At 35.9% G+C, this 26,825-nt stretch overlaps 1 protein-coding gene across 3 annotated transcripts in view; it reads right to left on the reverse strand.

The window, feature by feature from the left end:
- Positions 1-1,968: 1,968 nt before the first annotated feature.
- The window catches only part of prkag2b (protein kinase, AMP-activated, gamma 2 non-catalytic subunit b), a 26,827-nt gene continuing 1,970 nt past the window's right edge, over positions 1,969-26,825 (reverse strand). Inside the window, exons 2-17 of one of the 3 annotated variants that reach the window (XR_003404039.3) lie at positions 23,466-23,537; positions 18,689-18,929; positions 12,384-12,595; positions 11,523-11,574; positions 11,258-11,358; positions 11,070-11,151; positions 8,261-8,319; positions 8,130-8,175; positions 7,983-8,037; positions 7,230-7,356; positions 6,761-6,926; positions 6,276-6,313; positions 5,267-5,413; positions 4,877-4,970; positions 4,023-4,130; positions 1,969-3,934 (exon numbers count right to left, since the gene is read on the reverse strand). Coding sequence is in view for 2 of the 3 variants with exons in the window: in XM_026937117.3 (XP_026792918.1) it covers positions 4,078-4,130; positions 4,877-4,970; positions 5,267-5,413; positions 6,276-6,313; positions 6,761-6,926; positions 7,230-7,356; positions 7,983-8,037; positions 8,130-8,175; positions 8,261-8,319; positions 11,070-11,151; positions 11,258-11,358; positions 11,523-11,574; positions 12,384-12,595; positions 18,689-18,929; positions 23,466-23,537 (1,545 nt within the window). In the remaining variant the exon portion in view is untranslated. Of the gene's footprint in view, positions 4,131-4,876; positions 4,971-5,266; positions 5,414-6,275; positions 6,314-6,760; positions 6,927-7,229; positions 7,357-7,982; positions 8,038-8,129; positions 8,176-8,260; positions 8,320-11,069; positions 11,152-11,257; positions 11,359-11,522; positions 11,575-12,383; positions 12,596-18,688; positions 18,930-23,465; positions 23,538-26,825 lie in introns of all 3 variants that reach the window. The other 2 variants (XM_026937117.3, XM_026937119.3) reach the window with 2 other exon arrangements.

Here is a 26,825-nt window from a genome sequence, read left to right on the forward strand (position 1 = left end):
CAGTGCAGCGCCAGAGCCTCATTCTGCTAAACATAACGAGTGTAAAAGTCATTCTCTCAGTCAGAGGTTCACTGCTCTACACTCACAATCCGTCTCTCTCTCTCTTTCTGTCTCTCTCTCGCTCTCAAGTCACAGTTCAATGTGGGCTTTATTGGCATGACAAAATATTTTTTTGTATTGCCAAAAAAACATACAACAATAGAGCAAGAGAAATAGGAAGGAATTTCGATCTCTCACTGCTTGATTGACAGCAGCTTCAGTTTTAGAGTATTCTTGTGTTTGGAATGAAAGTAGGAGAGATGGTATTCATTTAAACGCTTATCTGTCCATTTGAATGATATGATTTTGCTCATTTGACTTGGGTGGTGTTTTGCTAGATATTTCAGACAGTTTGATATACACAGTAATTTGGCTGTGATCTGAGAAAGGTGTTAATGGTTTGATTGTGAATGATCTCACTCTGTCTGTCTCTTTCCCTCTCTCTCTCTATCTTTTTTGCCTTTGTGTCTGTCTGTCTCTTTCTCTCTCTCTATCACTTTCACTTTCACTCACTCTCTCTATGTCTGTCTTTGTCTTTTTGACTTTCTCTGTCTGTTTCTATCTCCTTCTCTCTCTGTATTTGTTGGTTTCTCTCTCTGTCTCACTCTCTCTGTCTGTCGTTATCTTTTTGCCTCTCTCACTCTGTCTGTCCCTCTTTGTGCCTTTCTCTTTGTTTGTCTCTCTCTCTGTCACTCTCTATCTGTCTGTCTGTCTCCACCTCTTTCTGTCACTCTATCTGTCTGTTTTTTCTCTCTCTCTCTCCTCTGTATTCACCTCACCCCTGTTTATCTGTCATTCTGACTGTCTCCTCCTCTCTCTCTGACTGTGTTTCTCTTTCTGTTTCTCTCTTTGTCTCTGCCCCTCTCCGCCTCTCTCTCTCTCTCTCTCTCTCTCTCTCCCTCCCTCTCACCTCAGTATTCACCTCATGCTGTTCTTCAAACACACGCCTGGCGCTGTGCGGAATGTGTGAAAAGCCGGATGCTGTGAAAGAAAAAGTTCCCAGAGGAGTTTGATTTTTTCAGGCGCTTCATCTCTCTCTCTCTCTCTCTCTCTCTCTCTGTATTTCTGCTGGGAATGACAAAAAAAGGAATCATCATGTCTCAAATATTACTGATTTGATCTGATCATATTACTGATTTGATTCTTTTGAACTGCCTGTTTCAGTAAACCAAATATTGTGAGTCGACTCATTTGATTCACCACTTAGCAATGCATTCATACATTCATACAATCTCAATCCATTTACAGCTGGTGTGCAAAAGTTTGCACACCCCTTTGACAGGCTCCAGTTCATTTCTTTTTGACAGAAAGTGCACTTTGTTCATTCTTATTTAAAGCAGGAAACTCACACTTTCAGTCAGATGAAGTTAAGAGTCAGTGAGAATCAGGAAAATGACTCACACCGGAAAATACTGACTAGATCTGCAGAAGAGGTTAAAACGTATAAAAGTGAATGTGTTTTAATTTTCAAACACATAAAAAGCTAATTATTACAATGTATTATTATGACAACAAAACAAAATGCTAATAATTAAATTTTAAAAAAATCCAGCACTAGATTTGTTTGAGGAATTTTCACTCCAAAGTGTCTTAAACTTCAGTTTCAGCTTCAGTTTCAGCCAAGATTTTTTATTGTGAGGCATCATCATGTTTATGCTGACTTTTCTCATAAACCGAGAGCCTATAAAAGTCAAAGATCATTTTCCTTCCAAATTAATTGCTTTAAAGGTCTTAAAGGCCAGAGAGACTTCCTGCAGCAGTGGAGGTCAAAGTAAGTTATATAATATTATGATGCCACCTAGTGGATACATCTGTAATTACAATAGCCTTAGTATTAAATCAATTTAACTATCAGTAATGACTTATTAATATAATAATCCCTCTATAGTCCCCTGTTATAATCTATAATCTGCACTTTATTTCCGACTGTGAAATGAAAAATTATTTAATTAGAGAAAATTCAAACACTAAAACACAAACATGAAGGCAGTGTGCGTGTATTTGAAGTTGTATGTCATTGAAAAAAAATAACATTTACATTCTGACATTAGTGTCATTGTTCATGTGAATAAATGAACATTTCTGTTTCTCATTCTCACCGTTTCACCAGAAACCAAAGACATCATTAAAAAACCTTAACGTCTGCATAAATCTACATACAGTATGTATCTATTTCACATGCGCAAAACAGCAGAGTTCCTTTTAAAAGAAATATATCAAAAAATAAAATCTACACCATTTCCCCTTTAATGCAGATGTAGTCAAGGCTAACACAGCTAGGATGGAAAAGAAGTCTTTCTCACTGGAAATCTTTTCTGTAAATATTGCTCATTTGTAAATGTGACCTTTCACTGCGGTTTTATTTAGAAAACGGGGTTACGGAGCCTTAACCATGTGGCTTAAAGTGAGTTTATGAAGATTTGTGCATGTCTTCATTTGACGGAAAAGATTTTGGGTGAGATAGACTTTTATTATTTGTTTTCTTATTATTTATTTTTACTTTTCTTATTTGATTCATTTATAAAAAAATATTTCTACTATTTTTTTGGGGGAAAAAAAAAATTAGGACAATTTTAGGAAGAACTAAAAATACAATGTGAAAATAAAAAACAATCAGAGTATAAAAAAATAAAGCTTTTTTTATATATAGTCATAGCAAAAAATGTGGACACGAAACTTATGAAACCTCCATATTACAATAATCACTTAAAATTTTATCACAGTTTATGGTGGAATCACAATACTGTATTAAAGAAATCTATGTTTATATACTATAAACTTTATTCATCTGAATTATTCAACCTAAACAACCTCAAATCAGAGCTTTGGCTAAAAAAAAAAAAGAATAAAATTCATTATAGATTTCCACTGGTGAGTCAGCTTTAATGTATTTCTGATGGCCTGTAATGGTCGTTTAATGGAATGTGTTGTTTCTAAAGGTTTGTGGTACACATCAAGACCATGAAATACAGCGCTTGGGTTCTGGGGATGTTTAATAGCAACCAGAAAATCCCTAAAGGAAATCTTGAGGAGTATGATGGAAACCATTAAGCTCATTCCTATCATGCACTGGAAACCATTAGAGAGTTTCCTAATGGATTGTAATATTTTTTTTTCCAGCAGGGATGTTTCAAATGTCTATAAAACTCACCTGGTGTACAGAATCACGGGATTACATTTTAAAGTGTCCACTATAACAGTATTGTGCACGTTGATCATCACGGTATATCATATCATCTGATTATCAGCACATGCCTAATAGCGAGATAAAGGATTTCGTACATTCAGTTGTCTTTTTACTTTAAAGGCACAGCGGATTTTAGCAAAACTCTCAGAAAGACATTTATTGGCCACTTAAGTTGTGTGGCTTGCAGTTGTGTTAACCCCACCTCCAAGCAAAACTTCCACTGCCTTCCTTTTATGACTTTTAAGGCTGCTTTCACAACAGAGTCTGGAACACGATGTCGGAATTTTTTTTTTCTTCAGCTGCTCCCGTTGGGGGTCGCCATGGTGGATCATTGGTCCGCATATTTGATTTTACACCAGATGCCCTTCCTGACACAACCCTCTCCAATTTTTATCTGGGCTTGGGACCGGCACTGGAGTGCACTGTCTTCTGCAACCCTAGTGGCTGGGAATCGAACCCAGGCCGCAACAGTGAGAGCGTTGCAACAAAGATTAGATCGACAGGTTATCTAGTTAGCCTGTTTGTGTACAAAAAAAAAGTGTGAAAGCAGCTTAAGAGGTCAACAACGTTCATTAAAGTTGCCACCTTAAATTTCGGCAGGTTTCCTCCTGAGACGAGCATGACGACTCGGCCATGTAGCATACGAGATGATCTCGCTGTAGTGCGCAACTCATTTCTGTCCTTAGAAATGGTGAAACGGAGCAGCAACTGAGCCCATAAAACAGAGCAGTTTACAGTACAGCAGGACAAATATTACAAATATTACACAGTGTATCACAACAAAGTCCGTCCATACCGCGTGTCAAAGCCACGTCTCTCTCAGACTCTCGAGTGAAGTCACGTAACGCTCGCTACGTGTTCGCTGTGGCTTGTGTTTCCGTTTTAGCCTCTTTTCTGCTTAAACCTGTAGAAGAAAACGCAAACGCAATCATAAAAGAGTTGCTACTGCAGCTTTTTTACTAGCCAACTAATCAGCTAATTAGCCTTAGCTGAACATAAATAAACGCACCCTCCTGACAGAAAGCACTAAAATTATAGAGTTCAGTGCAATATTTGGACCATTTCTGAATAAAAATGTACAATTGTATTACAATGAATATTAGAACATTAACAAACTTTCTGATTATTTCACTAAAGGCATCATTTCACCAAATTTTCTAAATATACAGACTTAGTAAAGTGTTTTATTTTGTCTTCAACTGGCTTAAAACAGACTTTTGCAAATGTAGTACCTGCCCTTCAGTGGTATTAACTTGCACACAATCTCCCAGCTGTAAATCACACAGCAGGTGCTAAATGACTCTATCTGCATTGACTCCGCCCTCTATTTTACACATTTAAGTTGGAACGCCCCACAGTGAATACTCATTAAGGCAAACCAACAAAAACAGATGTTATTTTGCTCTCGTGGAAAGACACAATCCTCTGTAAACCCTCTTAGTAAATCGTCCTTTATTCTTATGAAGATGGTATGTTTTTTTCATACGTAAACCTTGTAAATTTTAATCAGTGCGGAAATCGTTTGAGACAAACTTTATTAATGTTTTGTCGTTTTGTCAGTGGGACACACCCATGTGAGAATGTGGTGATGAAGGAGTGTGAGAAAGAGAATGATCGGAATGATGGAGGGATTTCAGGTGGGGTTTATACCTGCAGGAGAGAGAACTAGAGCCTGGAGGATGTCTGATAGAGAGATGATGCCCTCGATGTTGGAGTTTTCATCCACCACCACCAACCTGTGCACCTGCACAACAGTAGGTCATGTAATATAATTATTAAAGAATTTTTATTAAAACTGAAACAAATCCAGTGTTTAGCCATGTGAGAAATCCTAAACTCAACTGAAATCTAGCTGAACATTCTGTGGGTGTGGCCTAGATAGGGGGAGTGATACCAAACTACGCTGATGGAAAAAAAGTCCAAAATGGCCACCCCATAACATTCAACTGTCCTGCGACATGGTGATGTTGTTAATGTATATAGATGTGGTTCGAGGCTTGGATGCCAATCAGAACACACCGCTTTGGACTGGTTTGTTACCTCAGCCTTAACGATCCTGTCCACGATGGTCTCCAGGGTCTCGTGTCGCCTGCACTTCATCACTCCCTCGAAGTACTGCGAGCGGTGTTTCAGCGCCTCCGTCACACTCATGTCCAGGTTGTTGTATGTTTTCTCCGCTGCCAGGTTCTGCACACAAGCACAACGCTAATGAACACAGAGCAACACTGTACACTATACAAATTCAAATTCATATTCAAATTTTATTTGTCACATGGATAACCATACACAGTACAACTTGCAGTGAAATGCTATTTACAACTGTTCCAACATAGAAAAGAAAATATAGAAAAATATTAAATATAAAAAATATATACATAGAAAATATATAAAGGGATTTAAAAAAACAAAAAACAAAAAAAACATACCACACCATCTACACACTGGATATTGTAATGAGAAGTTAATACAAAAATACTGACTTTTTTCAGGTTTAAAGTTTGTTTTGAAAGGCGGTGGTCTGGACGCTACTGAAAAATCCCATCTCTGAATAACTTCCCAGCATAAATATTAACGTAACTCCTGGACTTCACTCTGAATTCAGCCCATAAGGAATAAATTATAATATAATAAACTATACAGTATATCGTGATATTAATATTGTCATCATCATCACTTCACTTCATCGTCACTACACCCGGTGCCTAAGTAGGGAACACATTACCTGTTTTAAATTAAGTGTGAAATATGTATGTCCTCAGAAAAGTCAATCCTTTGAAAGTTAAAAAAAGACACATTGCAGATTAAATAAATTGTCGCTTTGTTTGAGGAACAAGTTTACCGATGTAACTGTATTGCATATCATGTTTATTACTTTTGAATGTATTGAGGAACAGTCGTATTTATGTTCGTAGCTTGCCAGAAGGTTATATTTAGCTAGCTAATGTAACACGTTATGTAACAGGTAATGTAATGTAACAGGTTACATTTAGCTAGCTAACGTACTGCGACTTGAGAGTTAATAAACACAAAAATGAAAGAACGGACTTACTATGACATCAAATTTGGAATAAATATCCACGACTTTTCCTATGTGGAAAGAAAATAAAAGTGAGTGACAGTATGCAAGTGGAACAAACATAGACAACTGAAATCTAACATTCACGCACCATCTGCTTAATTTTTTTCAAATTGTGACGACATATGTTTAATTAAAAAACTGAACATATACAGAACATAATGCAAAGTAGTAATTATTGCTTAATGTATACCTTTAGCTATTATGACACAACGCAACAGTTGCGAAGCTTTCCACACATTGTTCCCATGGTTACTTTTATCTAGCTAACACAAGACACAACCTGACAGGTGCTTAGGTCACTACAAGACGTTCCCATGGTTACATTTGAGACAGCTTGCATAATATGACCTGACAAGTGCGTAGCTTCCATTTAGCACACTTCCTCTCTGTGTTATGTGTTATGCATTACGGTAACACTACATTGTTGGGCGATGTTAGCAAAGACCGGTTCGTACCGGTGTTGTCGACGACGGGCAGCGCTGACACTCTCTTGTCTACAAACACACTCAGCGCCTTGATAATGGGCGTGTCCGGCTGGATGAAGGCGATGTTGTCGTACGTGCCGATGCCGAGCTCGCTCAGTGATTGCTTCATGAAGGCCGGCTTGGGCATCTCACACACCTGAAAGAGCATGAGATAGCACTGCTGAGGAACTTCCTGCCTCAATTTTTCTCTACATTACATGTTTTGGTCAGCATTTTTTAAAAAATAAGTCTAGCTAGATTATACACAATACTTAATAACTAGCTACGTTAGCTACTTTAATACTATGACTAATGCATTCATTAAAAACTTTTGAATTCATGAGCTTTTTTAATGGCATTGTGTGCTTTGCAGCTTGTTTTACAACAACAGCTTTGCAACAATATTAATAATAACCCAAACCCCAAAGTCATAAACAAGGTACTGAACAGCTCGGCTTACAAACAGCTGCAGGAACTTGAGGATCCTCTTGTGTGTGAGGATGTAGAGGACGTTCCCTGAGATCGGGTCGATCACGGGCAACCGGTGGATCTTATTTTTGATGAGGGAGTAAACCGCTTCGAATATGCTGCAAAAAATAAAACAAAATAAAATAAAATACACACTTGAGAGCGACAGGTTCACATTAACAGAGTAGAGTTGATATTTATGGGTCTTTTCAGTGGCTCAAGTCATTTAAGTCCATTGATTTGTGCAGATTTATTCACTAATTAATTTAGATATGTTCACTGATTCATTCAGATTTGTTCATTAATTTATTCAGGTTTGTTCACTGATTCATTCAGCTTTTTTTTTTTTCCTCTTTATTTTTCTTTTAATTACACAGTACATAAATCAAATAATTATGCCAATACACATATAAACAAAAACAAAATAAAAGAAAGATAAATATACATACATATGTATATATATTCATTCAACTTTGTTCATTGATTCATTCAGATTTGTTCACTAATTCATTCGGGTTTACGCACTGGTTTGTTCATATTTGTTGACTGATTCTTTGAGATTTGTTGACTGAAATGCATTCAGATTTCCTCACTATTTCAAGCAGATTTTTTTTTGTTGATTCAGTTTGTGTTAGCCAGTTTACTATAATGCTAGCTTTCTGTTAGCCATTGGGTTAGAAATAAAATAAAACTAATTGGTGCTGTAAAACAGTTTGGTTTGTGAAACGCCGAAGTGAGCGCTCACCTTGCGCTAGGTGAAATGTTCACCAAGGGCTTGAACGTTTCCTGCAAGTAGAGTTCTGTTGATGGAAGAGAACACAATACACAAATCACTGCTATTACTGTGATAATGAAACAAAGGCTAACGCTAATTTCGAATGTGAATGGTGACCTCGCCACGTCTCAATCTTGTGCTCCTCCAGCTCGTATATCTGCACCTGTGAGGACAAAATCATATTCACTCACTTAAATCTCAGCTTGACAGTTGCATTAAAACGTGGTTTAGAAGATTAAAACACTTACGAGAGGTGACTTGTAGTATCTGTGTAGAATTTTGATGAAGTCTGTGATGGTCAGCATTCCTAATGCAAGAAAAATCATTCGCCATCGCTTTCCATTAGTATTGTTTACATTCCCAGCAATTTATTAGCAGTCATTTATTAGCAGCTAATTTCCAGCTGAAAGTAAATAAATCAACTCAAATAACTCAAATATTAGACAATGATTATGTAAGCTATAATTGTTTCTAGTTTACTATGCTAATGCTGCATTAGCATCTTTGTTATAAGTCTATAAACTATACTTTATGTGTTAGCTTGTTTACTACATTGCTAGTTTGCTGGTTAGCCTGTTTAATGCTAGTTTATGAAATAGTGCTTTTATCGTAATGATAATTTGTTTGCAGGTTAGCTTTTTTAATACAGTGCTAATTTTTTGCGGGTTAGCTTTGTTACTACAATGCTAGTTTCTTTGTGGATCCTTTTCAGTATGCTACACTGAGCGTGAGCGTCCACGCTATACTTTGTGAGTTTTTAACTATCATGCTAGTCAAAATTTTAGCCAATGTACTATAATGCTATTTTGTATGTTATCCTATTTACCTTAATGCTAGCTGGGAATTAGCGTGTTTACTATAATGCTAGTTTGTAACTTAGCGTGTTTACTATAAAACTAGTTTGTGACTTAGCATGTTTACTATAATGCTAGTTTGTGACTTAGCATGTTTACTATAATGCTAGTTTGTGACTTAGCTTTAGTTTGTGACTTACCGTGTTTTCTATAATGCTAGTTTGTGACTTAGCATGTTTACTATGATGCTAGTCTGTGACTTAGCATGTTTACTATAATGCTTGTTTGTGACTTAGCGTGTTTACTATAATGCTAGTTTGTGACTTAGTGTGTTTAATGCTAGTTTGTGACTTAGCGTGTTTAATGCTAGTTTGTGACTTAGTGTGTTTAATGCTAGTTTGTGACTTAGCGTGTTTAATGCTAGTTTGTGACTTAGCATGTTTACTATAATGCTAGTTTGTGACTTAGCGTGTTTACTATAATGCTAGTTTGTAACTTAGCGTGTTTAATGCTAGTTTGTGACTTAGCATGTTTACTATAATGCTAGTCTGTGACTTAGCATGTTTACTATAATGCTAGTTTGTGACTTAGCGTGTTTACTATAATGCTAGTTTGTGACTTAGCTTTAGTTTGTGACTTACCGTGTTTTCTATAATGCTAGTTTGTGATTTAGCATGTTAACTATAGTGCTAGTTTGTGACTTAGCATGTTTACTATAATGCTAGTCTGTGACTTAGCGTGTTTACTATAATGCTAGTTTGTCACTTAGCGTGTTTAATGCTAGTTTGTGACTTAGCGTTTTTACTATAAGGCTAGTTTGTGACTTAGCGTGTTTAATGCTAGTTTGTGACTTAGCGTGTTTAATGCTAGTTTGTGACTTAGCGTGTTTAATGCTAGTTTGTGACTTAGCATGTTTACTATAATGCTAGTTTGTGACTTAGCGTGTTTAATGCTAGTTTGTGACTTAGCGTGTTTACTATAAGGCTAGTTTGTGACTTAGCATGTTTACTATAATGTTACTTTGTGACTTAGCATGTTTACTATAATGCTAGTTTGTGACTTAGCGTGTTTACTATAATGTTAGTTTGTGACTTAGCGTGTTTAATGCTAGTTTGTGGCTTAGCGTGTTTACTATAAGGCTAGTTTGTGACTTAGCATGTTAACTATAGTGCTAGTTTGTGACTTAGCATGTTTACTATAATGCTAGTCTGTGACTTAGCGTGTTTACTATAATGCTAGTTTGTCACTTAGCATGTTTACTATAATGCTAGTCTGTGACTTAGCATGTTTACTATAATGCTAGTTTGTGACTTAGCGTGTTTACTATAATGCTAGTTTGTGACTTAGCATGTTTACTATAATGCTAGTTTGTGACTTAGCGTGTTTACTATAATGCTAGTCTGTGACTTAGCGTGTTTACTACAATGCTAGTTTGTGACTTAGCATGTTTACTATAATGCTAGTCTGTGACTTAGCATGTTTACTATAATGCTAGTTTGTGACTTAGCGTGTTTACTATAATGCTAGTTTGTGACTTAGCTTTAGTTTGTGACTTACCATGTTTTCTATAATGCTAGTTTGTGATTTAGCATGTTAACTATAGTGCTAGTTTGTGACTTAGCATGTTTACTATAATGCTAGTCTGTGACTTAGCATGTTTACTATAATGCTAGTTTGTGACTTAGCGTGTTTAATGCTAGTTTGTGACTTAGCATGTTTACTATAATGCTAGTTTGTGACTTAGCGTGTTTACTATAAGGCTAGTTTGTGACTTAGCGTGTTTACTATAAGGCTAGTTTGTGACTTAGCATGTTTACTATAATGTTAGTTTGTGACTTAGCGTGTTTACTATAATGCTAGTTTGTGACTTAGCATGTTTACTATAATGCTAGTTTATGACTTAGCGTGTTTTCTATAAGGCTAGTTTGTGACTTAGCATGTTTACTATAATGTTAGTTTGTGACTTAGCATGTTTACTATAATGCTAGTCTGTGACTTAGCATGTTTACTATAATGCTAGTTTGTGACTTAGCATGTTTACTATAATGCTAGTTTATGACTTAGCGTGTTTACTATAATGCTAGTTTGTGACTTAGCGTGTTTACTGTAATGCTAGTTTGTGACTTAGCGTGTTTACTGTAATGCTAGTTTGTGAGGTAAACTTTCATCTTGCAAAATTTTATAATTAACTCCGTAATATTGAAATTGCCCTGTACAGTTTATATGTGTATAAATACACATCATAGTGTGTGTGTGTTCTCACCCACGAAGCTTTGCTGTTTGGTGTCCCACAGTGGAGCAGCTCTCACTCCATTAGCGACCAAAGCGAAGAACGCTTTCTTGACCTGAAGCACAGCGTGGGAGTGTTACACCCTCACTGTTGTCATGATGATTATGATTGACATATTGGCTGTTTCAATGTCTCCACCCCCCCCTTTTTTTTCTTCCTACCTGTAGTGTTGTATCGAAGACCACTAGCTTTGAGCTGGTGGGGATGAGGTCATAGCAACGGTGGCACTTCATAAAGCGTGTGTAAATATCACAGCCTGGCTCTGGAAGACAAAAAAAACGAAGAGTTAAAGTTTCCCTAGATGATCTCCTCTCAGCTGCCATTTTGTTTTTGTTTTAATCCTCCATTTCTTACGACTTGTTTAGTAATTGTTACCACAGCAAAAATGCCTATAATAATAAAAATGTTTTGGTTTTGGTTGCTCACCATCATCACTGAGGTCCAGTTTCTCCAGCATGCCTTCAACTGAACCGTACACCTGAGGAGAGAAGCATAAACCTCATTTTACTCTGGAATAATCTGAGATAAGACTACATTTAATAATGCGTGATTAGAAATTAAGCAGTGCTAATAGTGTAAATGTAAAAAAAAAATATGTATCCTTATTGGCTTTCCATAACGTAGCTCATATATTACTATGTCCTACATGCTGAACTGGTGACAGCCAATCATAATAAGCCATTTAAACTACTGTAATTTGTCAGTATGTACAAACTAAATAGAGGACAAAAACAGGGTGTGTGATTTGAGACACGCCCACAGTGGACTGATGATAGTGTTTATGCGGCTTGTATAGTGCACAGGGTGTGTGATTTGAGACACGCCCACAGTGGACTGATGATAGTGTTTATGCGGCTTGTATAGTGCACAGGGTGTGTGATTTGAGACACGCCCACAGTGGACTGATGATAGTGTTTATGCGGCTTGTATAGTGCACAGAGTGTGTGATTTGAGACACGCCCACAGTGGACTGATGATAGTGTTTATGCGGCTTGTATATTGCACAGGGTGTGTGATTTGAGACACACCCACAGTGGAGTGATGATGGTGTTTATGTAACCTATATTGTTAATACAGTGTGTGGTTTGGGATACATCCACAGTGGACTGATGATGGTGTTTATGTGGCCTATATAGTGAACACGGTGTGTGATTTGAGACACGCCCACAGTGTCTATATGTTCAGAGTGATTGTGGTTTGGAACACCTCCACACATCTTTTATTATTATTATTATTATTTTTTTTTTTTTTAAAGTGTGAGTTACAGAGATACAAGATACCACTCACTGGACGAGAGGCGGACCTGATGTGTAAAGGGGAGGGGCTATATCTGATAGGACTGGGGCTTGAGGAGGCGGAGCTTGCTGAAGCCAGACTGAAGCGCTGAAGTCCTGTATCAGGTGGAGACGAGAGCGAGCGCAGTCGTCTCTCATCCGGTGAGAAAAGCGGAGGATTGGAGCTGTGAGTGGGCGTGGTGGGCGGAGACAGTGGGACAGATGCTACAACACACATAAAATATACTGCATATTATTTTTTATATATTATATAATACATTCATTTTTATATAATGAATAATTGTTTAAAAAATACATTACTTGGCTGTTATTTTGGCATCATGTTCCACACAGTGAAGCTAAAACCCTGATCATCTGACTTGAGCTGTAGTAGTAGTTTAAATCAGTGAACGTGGCTTTCGGATCAGAGGGGTCAACTAATGGTGGTAGCATTTTTCTTTTTTAGCAGGAATCTGATTTGTGGTTTTGTATACATTCTGCAGATAGCTATGTTGTTTGTACACTGCTTGCAGTATCACCATGGCAACCAGCATAGGAATGCTGATTAAACAGAGATCAAGATAAGAACGCCTTCTAATGACCACAATGCAGTGATCTGAGGTAGAGTACAAACAGATCTCCGATAATGATGTGTATAAAACTCAAGGCACTGACAATCTCACACAAAACAGTCCAGACACACCAGCAGCACAGGGTTTTACACACACATACACATGCGCGCACACACACACAGATATATTCTCTGGGAAGACCCCAGAGAATCATAAATGTCGCTGGAATCCCAGAGATGGGAATTTCGACTCATTTCAGTGAGTCAGATCATTTGACTCGTCTCACCAACACTTTAGTCTCCTAAACAGCTCTTAAACTGGTTATTCAAAAAAGTTTTTTAAATAAATAATAACATACAGGATGCAAGTAATTAACAAATTTAGACTGTACAAGTAACAGTATTTATGAAAAAAAAAGAACAGATAAATAAAAATACGACTCATACATGCAAACTGACTCTCAACATTGAGCTAAAAGAATCAAACCAAAGAGTCAACTCAGTCTAGTACTCAACGTCACACAGATAACACACACATGTACGTTACCACAGGAATATGTATGGACCATGTATGCGACAGGAATCCTAGCTATCGTCTGACATTTAGCTGTGTTCTGCATTCTGGACGTTTCCGGCTCAGTGTGTCACCATACTGGCTTCGTGTTTTAGCCTTGCTAATGCTACACATTCCAAAAAAGCTGATAAACTAGCTTTAAAGCGCACTGCACCTCCAAAACTACGACAAAAGCCCACAATGCAAAGCTTCTAGTGCATGCTGGGAAATTTGTACAGGGGTATCTGGCATTTCTGTGGCAACAGGAGTTTGTGATGCTCTTCAAATGTCAATTCTGAAGGAAAACTGCAGATTTGGCAACACTGGACTTTAGAGCTCATTAGCATAGTGGTGCTCCTGCTAGCTGAAGGAGTTTTTTTTTTTTAATTTATTTCCCTCCTCCTGAGTTACTTCAGCCACAGTTCACTGAAACAAAGCCCTCAGGAGTACATCCTTAGCTGCTCAGTGTGCTACATTACATGGCTGTGTGTGTATGCATGCTTATACACCACCATTGTCTATTGCAGTAATGCGTAGCTAGCATACTATCTTTCTCCGAAACTCCAGCTGAGCTAAGCATGACCCTTGGTTGGTGTAAAAATAGCCTGTGCTGACTTTCTCTTTAGAAACTTTTGAAATTCGATCAACATTAACAGTATCCCAAGTATTATTCCATGTACCAGGCAACATGATGCAATGCTTTCTGGGAAACACCCCTCTGGGAAACGCCGTCTCCAACTTCAGGGAAAGTAAACACCTCCATGTTGTTGATTTTGAAACAACTGCCAACACTGAGAGTGAGCATTATCACACAAACTAGCATCTGATTAGCATTATGTGTCTGTTGTTTCACACATAATAAATGTTAAAGATTTCGTTGAGCGTGCCATTTGCTGATAACATTCCATGATAGCTAACTATCTCCATGCTAATAACGTACAGATAATGTCACAATCATACAAGGGGATAAATTATAAACTAATCTGGTAACATTTGTCCTGGAAGCCTGAGCTTCTCTAATATTTATCCTCAAACTGGCCTCAGAGATAATTGTGCAATAACAACATCATGCTAATGCTAGATTTAGCATCATTTCATTGTGGTAGCTAATGCTAGATAGAGTCAGCAAGCTAACTAAAATCAATAGCTAATCAATAGATAGTGTAGCTATTCTTAGCTAGCTTATTAATATTAGCCAAGGTTTGCTATTCGAAATGTCACCGAGTCATTGAACTGAGCACATATTATCTGGATTTGTTCCGAATTTATGCCAACCACACAAAATAATATAATAAAGCGAGAAAAGAATTACTTCATGCATTAGAAGATACCGGTAATGTTAGGAGCAGGAGTATTAAATGAATCCTCAGATGCTATTAGATCCTAAACTCTTCCATTACAATTACATTACACACATTTCAGTACATTTCTCGTCTCTGCTGAGTGTGCTAGCAGATCCAAGTGAAGTGCGCATCACACAACCGCCTGCAAACTGTTAGCATGATGTGAAAAATGGCACTGAAATGTCGTAGTTAAAAAAAAAAAAAATAAAAAATCTTCCATCTGCTCCTGGAATAAAAATTGTTTAACTGAAACACAGCCAACCAGAGCATGTCCTTGGAGATGTTTCCAAAAACAAATCCCACAGCTTTAAAAGCACATCCATTTCAGATGGAACGAAGGAAGGGAAAAGTCTTTTAACCAAATCTGCACATTCTGTCTCTGGCCTAAAGTTTGGAATATTCCTCTCACCAAGACCAAACACAGCCTGGACTCAAGAGCAGGAAGAGTGAGTCATAACAGCGTCGCTTCAGGAACTCACAAATCCGTTTAAGAGAAAACAATGTACCAAACCCTCGAAAACATACTGTACTCTACTTCATCCAAAAAAAGAAAAGACTTGTTTTTGGGCACCAGATATAAATACATTAGCAATAACAAATAACAATGCAAAAAAAAAAAAAAAAAAAAGCCTGGGTATTAGTGTTGGATTTGAGTATATTAGCAATTAAGCATTAAATATTAGTGCTGGATAAACAATAAAGTCTGAGTATTAGTGTTAGATAGGAGTATATTAACAATAAAGTCTGAGTATTAGTGTTGGATATGAGTACACCGACAATAAAGTCTGAGTATATTAGTGTTAGATAGGAGTATATTAACAATAAAGTCTGAGTATTAGTGTTGGATATGAGTACACCGACAATAAAGTCTGAGTATTAGTGTTGGCTATGAGTACACCGACAATAAAGTCTGAGTATTAGTGTTAGATAGGAGTACATTAACAATAAAGTCTGAGTATTAGTGTTAGATAGGAGTATATTAACAATAAATCCTGAATATTAGTGTTGGATATGAATGTATTAGCAATGAAGCCTGAGTATTAGTGTTGGATATGAGTATACCGACAATAAAGTCTGAGTATTAGTGTTAGATAGGAGTATATTAACAATAAATCCTGAATATTAGTGTTGGATATGAATGTATTAGCAATGAAGTCTGAGTATTAGTGTTGGATATGAGTATACCGACAATAAAGTCTGAGTATTAGTGTTAGATAGGAGTATATTAACAATAAAGTCTGAGTATTAGTGTTAGATAGGAGTATATTAACAATAAAGTCTGAGTATTAGTGTTGGATATGAGTACACCGACAATAAAGTCTGAGTATTAGTGTTGGATATGAGTACACCGACAATAAAGTCTGAGTATTAGTGTTAGATATGAGTACACCGACAATAAAGTCTGAGTATTAGTGTTAGATAGGAGTATATTAACAATAAAGTCTGAGTATTAGTGTTAGATAGGAGTATATTAACAATAAATCCTGAATATTAGTGTTGGATATGAATGTATTAGCAATGAAGCCTGAGTATTAGTGTTGGATATGAGTATACCGACAATAAAGTCTGAGTATTAGTGTTAGATAGGAGTATATTAACAATAAATCCTGAATATTAGTGTTGGATATGAATGTATTAGCAATGAAGTCTGAGTATTAGTGTTGGATATGAGTATACCGACAATAAAGTCTGAGTATTAGTGTTAGATAGGAGTATATTAACAATAAAGTCTGAGTATTAGTGTTGGATATGAGTACACCGACAATAAAGTCTGAGTATTAGTGTTGGATATGAGTACACCGACAATAAAGTCTGAGTATTAGTGTTGGATATGAGTACACCGACAATAAAGTCTGAGTATTAGTGTTGGATATGAGTACACCGACAATAAAGTCTGAGTATTAGTGTTAGATATGAGTACACCGACAATAAAGTCTGAGTATTAGTGTTAGATAGGAGTATATTAACAATAAATCCTGAATATTAGTGTTGGATATGAATGTATTAGCAATGAAGCCTGAGTATTAGTGTTGGTTATGAGTATAAAAGGAATAATACATGAGTATTACTCTTGGATATAAGCATGAAGGAATAATGCATACTGTATACTACTATACTCTATAATTATAAGGCATATTGTATACTACTTCATCCAAAAAATTAAACTAGCCTATTTTTTTGGTGGCCAGTTTTGAGTATATTAGCCATAATACATGATAGATAGATAGATAGATAGATAGATATGAATACTGGTACTAGATGTCACTGTTAGCAATAACAGAAAAGTATTAGTGTTGGATATGAGTATATTTAGAATAAATCTTGAGTATTAGTACTAATTATGACTATATTAACAATAAAGCATGAGTATTAGTGTTGAATATGAGTATATTAGCAATAAGGAATGTAGTATGTACATAACTCATAATAACTCATGTAGTATTGGACGTGAGTATACAAGGATACAGCATCAGTAGATTACTGCTGCATATGAGAATAATAGCAAGTCAGCATAAGTATTACTCTTGGATATGATTATATAAGGAATAATGCATAACTATTATTGAGTATGAGTATACTAGCAATAAAGCATGAGTATTAATCTTGAGCATGAGAATATTAGCAATAACGCAATAGTATTAGATAGTATTAGAATGATACATGAGTATCAGTATTAGCAAAGATACATGAGTATTGCTATTAGATTTACTTTAGTAATATTTATATTTGTCATATTTAGTAAATATACTAAATATTTAGCAATAATAACGCTACATATTTTAGTAATAAAACACTATATATCTAGTAATAACACTACATATTTAGTAATAATAACTATATATTTAGTAATACTCAAGCTACAATAATACTATACAGTATATTTAATAATTATGTATGTATTTAGTAATAATTTCACTATATGTTTAGTATTAACAACATTTAGTAATGATAACATTACAAATTTTGTATTAATAATAATATTAACAACACTATATTATCTACTATATATTTAGTAATACTACAGTTATTTAACTCTAACACTTGTTAGTGGAAATGTGACAAGCGCATGCTCACTGTAACCTGGACCACAAATGACATTTAGAGATCCAGTATCTTAAAATTTACATACACTGCCACTTTCCATCCTCGCCACTCGTCTACCTGTGAGCTTTCGAGAACAACAGTCTTTCCACTGAAAGCATGTATCATCCGAAAACAATTAAAAATACAGCATGAGATTTCTCTCCATGCGCTGCATCAGCCATTAACCAAATCAAAGTCTTGTAAACCACAACCATTAGCGGAGCACTTCCTGCTTGAAGTTTCAAACGTCTGTCAAAACAGGAAGTTACTGCATCTCAGCACAGCAAAATTTGATCTTGAATTCGTAAGAAATCAAGCCAGCCAGGCTGTTTCAGGCTGTAAACCGTGAAAAGTTTGAGCGAAGGTCATACGTTCTATCAAGTACAGCGGCAGACATTACAGTTACATCAGCGTTAATGGAGACAGAAGTATCTAGATAGGAAAATTAAATATGGGAACATACCACAGAAGTGTCACACCCAGGATCTAAATGTTTGTAATTAAGGTTTTATTAACGGTTACTTTAAACGAGTGCTTAATTAAAGACAAAAGGCAGTTAGACCTGTAAACAAATGATAGTGCTAATGCTGTTTTTTTTATGGTCAGATCCCACTGCTCATTTATTATGCTGTCGGTTCATGCCGTGATTCGTCTGTAACACAGCTAACATTCCTTTTTATTAACCTTTTTTATGCTTTGACAGGCAGGAAATCTAGGATCCTTGACTAAAGCTTTTTTTTTTTTTTTTTTTTTACAATCTTTCTCACCTTTCCGGGATCTGGAGAAGATCTTGATGCTGGAGGGATTAGATGGCGAGCGGAAGATACCACTGAAGCTGAGACGGTGGGGGGATTTAGGAGGCGAGTCCTGGTGGTAGGGGAAGATGGTTTTAGGGGAATTGGGAGATGTCCGGGAGCGGAGCGGGGCTGATATGGGGCTCGAGGGCTGAGGGAGTGAAGATCTCAGTGAAAAACCTTTAGATGTATTTGATGAGATGGACTCTTCCACCTGGACGGAAAAAAAAAAAAATCTCATTTATTAAACAGAAACTCAACATTGAACAAACATTGAACAAACACTGAACAAATGCTGAAACATATGGTCAATTTGAAAAAAAAAAAAAAAAGAAAACAGTGTATTCAGGTTGATTTTTCTTTAATATAATTTCTCAAACTGGTCAAAAATGCATTTGTTTCAACTTGAAAATATTTACATTTTTTAAAATGTGATTTTTAAATTATGGCTGATTCTCATTATATAAAGTTTTGTATAGCATAAAAGTTTTTTTATGTAACATCAGAAAGTTTTACCATACTTCTGTACAAAACTGAGCTGGGCGGAGCTACATTAGTGTAGCTTGTGATGTCACAAAAACTTGCAACACGGTTTTCAACCAATCCTGTAAGACATGCAAATTTTTAAAGGATGCCCATATGGCATGGAAACATTCAGCCACAGAACCTGTGTGCTAAGTGAGCCAGCTAGCTAACTTCGTTAATGTTATAATGGGATAAACAAACCTGTGGTTGTCATGGTAACAGTATATTCTGCTGTTAAATAGATCAATGAGAAAATAACCACGCAAATGGAGACTCTGACGCTGAAATTTCAGTCGTGTCTAAGTGTTACTTAGGATGGCAGGAGGACTTGGGGGGCGTTTCCAAATTTGCATATTCATGCATATTCATGAACTGTATATTCATACGTATTCATATTCATTCACACCCCCATTCATTCACTAGGCTGGTTCCATCAATCCATTTAGAGTTGACTATAAAAAAATGTGAATAACAATGAATTTAAATAGCAAATGTTTTCCGTCCCCTGAACATTACACCTGTATCATAATTTTTGTATTAGAGGGCAAATATGTAATAATGCTTTTTTTTTTTTTTTACTGTTTTTATTCTAGATCACCGGCTGTTTCTTTTCTTTTTTTTTTTTCAGTGTGGCATTTCAACAACGCTGAAGCCCTCAAAGCTCAAGCGACCTTCAAACGTTTACCGCGTGTTCAGGGACTTTAATCGCTCACAGGCTCAAAGCTTTTATGATCCTAACATTGATTTTTTTGGCGGCTGTTTTTATTGGCCTGGATTTTATTTGCCTTCTGATTACGAGATAATTTTGACGTCAGGACTCTATAAACATGTGCAGTGTGAGAATACACGCACGCACGCACGCACACACACACACACACACATAAACTGGGATAAGTGGTGCATCAAACTAAAAATCTGATCGGTCAAAAATAAAAATCTATAATTTTTAGTCGCTATTATCCAGCTCGAGTTTAGAGCTGAACTCATGACATGAAGGTCAGAAAGTCGGCGTCACTACCAGGAACAGTTTTTATTTCAAAAACTGGAGCGTAAAATCACACTTCTTTACTAAGAGAGATACAAAACAGTGTTGATATTGACTGAAAGCACAGCCACGATGAAGCAGAACACAATGACGAGGTGTGAAATGATGAGAAACACTTCTTGGTAGTGGTTTTTGGGACTTTGGGACTCCACTGTAGATCTGCAGGATGAGAGCGACAACCTATGAAGTGGCTTTTATGCGTAACTCACATCAGTGCTTTGTACATTAGTGTTTTACTGAGTTCCAGAAAGTTCTATGTTCCATCCATCTATTCATCCATCCACCATTCCATCCATCCATCGATCCATCCAGGAGGCTCTCTGCCTATACGTGAATATATGTACAGAGTATATGCATACAGTATGTCCAACCATCCACGCAGCCATCTATCTATCTATCTATCTATCTATCCATCCATCCATCCATCCATCCACCCACCCATCCATCCAGCCAGCATACAGTACATACTATATGCATACATTATATCCATCAATCCAACCATTCATCCAGGAGTCTCTTTAATAATTCACCTATGTATGTATATATTATGTACACTATCTATCTATCTATCTATCTAACTTTCTAATAATTCACCTAGGTGTGTATATATTATGTACACAATCTATCTATCGATCTATCACCTCCGATTTGTTTGTGAATTACAGGACATTACTATCTCTTTGTCTAATTATCACTCTGTCTGTCTGTCTATCCATCCATCCCTCTATCTATCTATCTATCTATCTATCTATCTATCTATCTATCTGTATATCTGTCTGTCCATCATCCGTTTGTCTCATTGACACCTATTTAGCTATCTGCCCATCTCTCTTTCTTTCTATCTGCCCTTCCATCTGTATTTGCATACCTCAGCACTCTCAGTATCTGTCTATCTTTTTTTCAGCAGTACAGCGTTAGTACAGTGTTCTAATCTGAATGTCTTTCACTGGAACTGAACCGTACATGATTTTAATGCGTTACATATGAAAATTTAGGAGGAAACACACCACTGTATAAACATTTGTACTGTAACTGAGCCTCACTTCACTGCTAATGTTGGCTTTACTGCTAAACACAATTACTGACCAGATTTTTTTCATTTAGCCTGTAAACTCTGCTTCCCCAAAACACCTCTGTTTCTCCCACAAACACCGAGCTTGATCCAGAACAAACACAATCATGTCCAAAATGAGAACGAGTGCTACTGAGAAGTGTGTACTCATTAAACAAATGCTACACATTCCACAGAGCTTCCTTCCTTCTGACTTACATTCCCCATGAAACGACATGAACTGTGGTCTGATTCTGTATATTGACATAGTTCCTTTTGAGACAGGAAGTCAGAGTGGTGGTGTGTTGAAGTGCGTGAATGTTTTTTTTACACAACAGCCAATAGTGTTCGAGATACATTCCACCCCAGCTAAAGCTAGACAGTAGCTTAGCAAGCTAGGTACATGTAGAGAGAGTTTAACGAGAACCTTTTTTTCAACTTTTCAACCATGTTTACTGATAATGAGCTGCTACTTTAGAGCAAGACATGCCCCTGTTACGTTCTAAACAGCATTTAATTGGACAAACACAAGACTAGTACAGGATGAGTCTTCGAAAACCTTTAACTGTTTCCCCTAATGTGACAAAACAATAAAATTAAAACAAGAACATCTCTAAAAGTATTTTTTTGTCATTTTATTCCTAGATACACTATCATACTGGTGTCTATAACACGACGGGACAAAATACAAAAAGCTCAGAAACACCAAACACCAAAACACCATTATAACACTAAAGCAGTCCAAAAACCTTTTAATTTTAATTATTTATTTTAAAAAACTACCAGCTGGAAAAATATGATGACACAGCGACCAACAATTAACACTGTGTGTGTAATTTTAGCACAGACTACCCTACATACCTGGCACCATTACTAAGCTAACATTAACTGGCTAATAACAGGGTAATAACATGCTAGCACTAGATTGCTAATCTAATAAAGGAGATAACTAGCAGTCTGAGGTAAAAAAAGAAAAAAAAGAAAAAAAGAACCAGATAGCCTGATAATCTACAAATATCCTGAATGTAGTGGAAGCTGCAAACAAACTTAAAACTTAAAATAACTGACAAAAAAATTAGCAGTAGCTAGCTAATTGAACAAGGAAGACAGATAGCTGGCTAAAAGCACGACGTAAATCTGGCAAGCTAAGTGTACAAATAAGCTAAAATGGTGTGTTTTGTAAGATTAATAGAATCTCGTAGTACTGGAGAACTAATAAACATATTGTTTGTGCTTTAAAAGAGAGCGTTTTGTAATGTTTTAATGCTGTAATGAGAAGGCTGTTATTTAAAGTCTGAAAATTCATACCTTTCCTTCATACTTAATCCAATTTACAAAAGTCACCAGCCCACACACACCCAGTCCTTTTACACACCTCACGGCCCTGTGGAGCTGAACAAAAGTCTATCTGGTGCCAGTGATTGCAAGGTATGACAGGAATCTGCTACAGTGACACACACACACACACACACACACACAGCCAATATCTCACTGATTAATGCAGTTTTTTTTCCATAATCATGAGTGCCTCATCTCAACTTCATGTTAATTCTCACTCACAGGATTTATTCAGCATATTTATTTCCAGTGCAGTTGATCACTATTCTTCTCTTCTTATCATCTTTTGTGAGAAATAAGATTCCATTTCCTGCCAATTTTCACTCGCATGGGAAGTTACAGCCATTGCAAGCATAATCATTGATGTAGAGATAATGACATAATAAGTAACGAATAAAACACCCTGTGTTGTACTGTTTTAGGAAAATAAATAATTAACAACAATTATTGTGCTGTGATGAAGCAAAGTTCCTGTAATCAGCCTTGAGGCTGATTATTTTCCTATAACATCACGTCCTGAAGCGTTTTATTTCTTTTATACCACAGCAGCTTGCTAATGTTCACAATTTTCTATTTGATGCACCAAGCTGTAAGCCGTTGCTATAGAAACGATAACGTATGAGAACGAGTGCGTTAATATAAAGGTGTGATTTGCGGCTGCACTGCTGTCACTTCTGACCAATCAGAATACAGAATTCGGTGTGGTGTAAGAGCCAATAGCACTATTTATGTTTTCTCTTTAAAGCTTGCAGTCAAGCACCAACATCAGAGCTCATCAGATCAGCCTTTACCTTCGGTGTTCCAGCTTTACTGGATTTGTCTTTTTCTCCGTCCAAATAAGGAGACGTGTAGGAAGTCAGATCCTGTAGAAAAGCCAGAAAAGAAAATGATGCTGTTGTGAGCGTTGAATTGAACTTTATGAAAATTGTAACAAAAATACGTCCGTCAATCTTGAAAAATCAGGCCTCACAACTGAAGTTGTAAAGGTCAAGCCATGGTGATCAAGATGTCACACTGTTTAGCGTTCACTGTTGTTACAAAAGAAATATCGTGCTTTATTTTACTCATTTATCTTGGATGAACTGTAGACAGCAACAACGCATGAGTATTTTGTCTGTATGTATTGTGATTTTGTCTTCGGTGGAGTGCCCTTGGGTATAACCTGGACCTTTCTCAGTGTTCTTGGATCATATCCTCTCCCACACACACACACACACACACACACACACACACACACACACACAGAGCTGAAGGTGTGGCGAGTCTGAGCTGCCAGGTTGGCCTGAGTTATATAAACACATTGAGTAGATGCTCCACTCTCCATCTTCAAATACTCTAAATATTTTCATCCAGACACGGCGAGGCTGTAATAAAAAAGTCACTCTGCATTCAGACCGGGTCTTGATGAACGTCTCACTCTTTGGCTCGATGCCACTGTACAGTTTGGTTCGTACACCATGGAGGGCATAACACCCTCGGTCGAAGTATTTTCAAGTTTTTGGTTCGGAGGCGGATGTTTACTCAGAATTCCTTCAAGGTAAACTACTGAAACTACTGGAGCCAGAAAAAATGTTCCTGATACACCTGAGTGTTCTATGAAACATCCAATAACATTTCAATGATAGAAAAAAAAAGATATAAACAGAATAAAATACCTTTTCAGATCTCCCAGTCTAAGAACTATCCATGTGGGCGTGGCCTTATAATATTCTTATAGGCACGCTTGATTGACAGCACTCGCTAATGCAATGGCTGGGTGTATACTGAACAGTTAACTTGGAAAAAGTCTAAAAATTATGACATTTAAATTATTGTTTATTGCTACTGGTTTAGTTATTAAATTATTTAAATTTATTTCATTTAATTTTTTAAATATACATTAAATCTCGTTCATTGTACACTTTGCATTTCTCGTTCATTTTCATTAACATGAAAAGTCACTGCAAGATACATTTAAAGTGTTGATTTATTCATCCTTAGTAACTGCCTGGTCAGAGTCATTCTGCTTTAAAATAGCCTACTAGTTTGTTTATATTGTCGGAAACAAAACTAACTAAATTCATTATAAAATAATGCAAATAGGTACAAACAAAAATAATAACTGTGTGAAGTAAAAAAACAAAAAAAAAAACAAAAAAAAAAAAAACAGCCCCATGCTTATATCTATAGAAATTATGAACTGGATTGATTTAGCTGAGGTCTGGAGCTTTTTTCAAGTGTTTAATATATAAAAAAAAAACTTGCAGGTTTAAACCACGCCCACTCTAAGATTTAGTTATTAAATTATTTTATTTAATTTTATTTAATTTTTAAAATATACATTAAATCTCACTGAAAGTAATTTTTCAAAAATGAAGATTGGCATGAAATTGGATTTAAATAACAAAACTGATGCAACCTTCTGTTTCGTTTTGCTATTTGTTCAAAAATTCAGAACTGGTTTTAAATGGCAGACTTTACAGTGATGCTTATCTATTTACTGTCTTGAATAATAAAAAATTAAAATACAGTTTTGATAAATAAAGTGTGTAAAGTTTTAGTAACAGCTCCAAATATGAATAATCCCTTTATCCTGACACTATCATAGACTGTGATAAAAAGTTAAACCATTACACTTTTAATTTCTTTTATTTTCATTCAAACATAATCATCATTTCGCAAAATTTATCGGAATTTCAAGTTTTATTAATCAAAATGTTGTATTTATCAATAGATTTGAAATAAAATGTCAAATTTTTGTCCTCAGTGCTGATGTTAAAAAAAAAGCATAAAATAATAATAATTACTATTATTATTTAATTATTAGTTATTATAATTATCAGAAAGATATATTTATTTTTTTAACAAAAAAAAGTCAACATTTGTGTTATGCCATTTAAATTTTACCACCAGAAGAAATTGTTTAAAAAAAGCAATTTGTTTAAAAAAAAAATGAATGCATATTAATAAATTATATATATAATTGATTGACACTTTGACATTGCCCAGTTTATGAAAATAGCGTATGTGAAAGTGCTGGGATTTAAACTGCATGTTGAAAGTTTATTTCGAGATTTATGAGGATTGAAATATGATCCACTTCCACTTTGACACACAGCTGTAAGTTCCCTTCTTCAACAGCTTCCTCTTTACTTTAAGTAAAGTACTGATTTGTGTGACGCCTGAGAAAAAAAAAAAAACGACTGTATGAATCTCCTGAAGCACCGACAGGGTTAATGTGTAACGTACCGGCTAATGAGTTTATCATGACGTTATTATTGTGGTCAGGAATAATCTTATATCTTAATCTTTTTATTGTGTGCTCAAGCCAGATAGATATCTTGTTTATAACCATCTATTAATGTCCACAGTACTGGTTTAGAGGAAGAACGCTCTGACAGTAAAAATCATAAATTTTTTTGATATTCGCTGCTCTAACAGGAGCGCATGTAACAACAAAAAAATAAATTTGAATAAATGTGTTCTATGTAAATCGTTTTCTCTCCAGATTTAAGATTCTTTCCTGTGCATTTAATAAAAGTAAATAAACTCAGGAAATCTGATGTTAAGTTTGAAACACTGCATTTTTTTATGTTGTTTTTTTAAATACAAAAACCTAGGTTTAAAAATCATTTAAATTCCTCTCCTTTTAAAAAATGTGAAATGGAAATCATACATGTGAATATTTAGGAAAGAAATGGGATTTTTACATCCTTAAAAGAAAAACGTGTTTTTCTTTGTTCAGTTATTTGCTCTTAAAATATTAATGGTGCATCTTGTATCACTGCAGGTGAAAAATTAACAGGCGAATCACGTGCCAGCTATTTTACAACTTTTTGCTGATAGCAAAATTATCTGTCTTAATAAATAGGAAAGAGGTGAAAGGGGTTAAAAGGTCTGTGTGTGTGTGTGTGTGTGTGTGTGTGGTGTGATGGAGGAGAACAAGCTAGTATGTGGGCAGGAATTGGCAATAACTAAATTACAGGATGTTAATGCACAAATAACACTTAGTCAGCACTCATATATGTACACAGACATTTCTCCAAGCAGTTCAAACCATTTTTTTTTAGATCACAAATATATTCCTTATTCAGATTGAACAGATAATGTGTTCTAGATGAATACAAATACAGATATGAATAGAACGCAACAAAAAAGTCGCACGAGTGGGA

This window comes from Pangasianodon hypophthalmus, chromosome 4 (genome assembly GCF_027358585.1).
Source record: "Pangasianodon hypophthalmus isolate fPanHyp1 chromosome 4, fPanHyp1.pri, whole genome shotgun sequence".
Lineage (NCBI taxonomy): Eukaryota > Metazoa > Chordata > Actinopteri > Siluriformes > Pangasiidae > Pangasianodon > Pangasianodon hypophthalmus.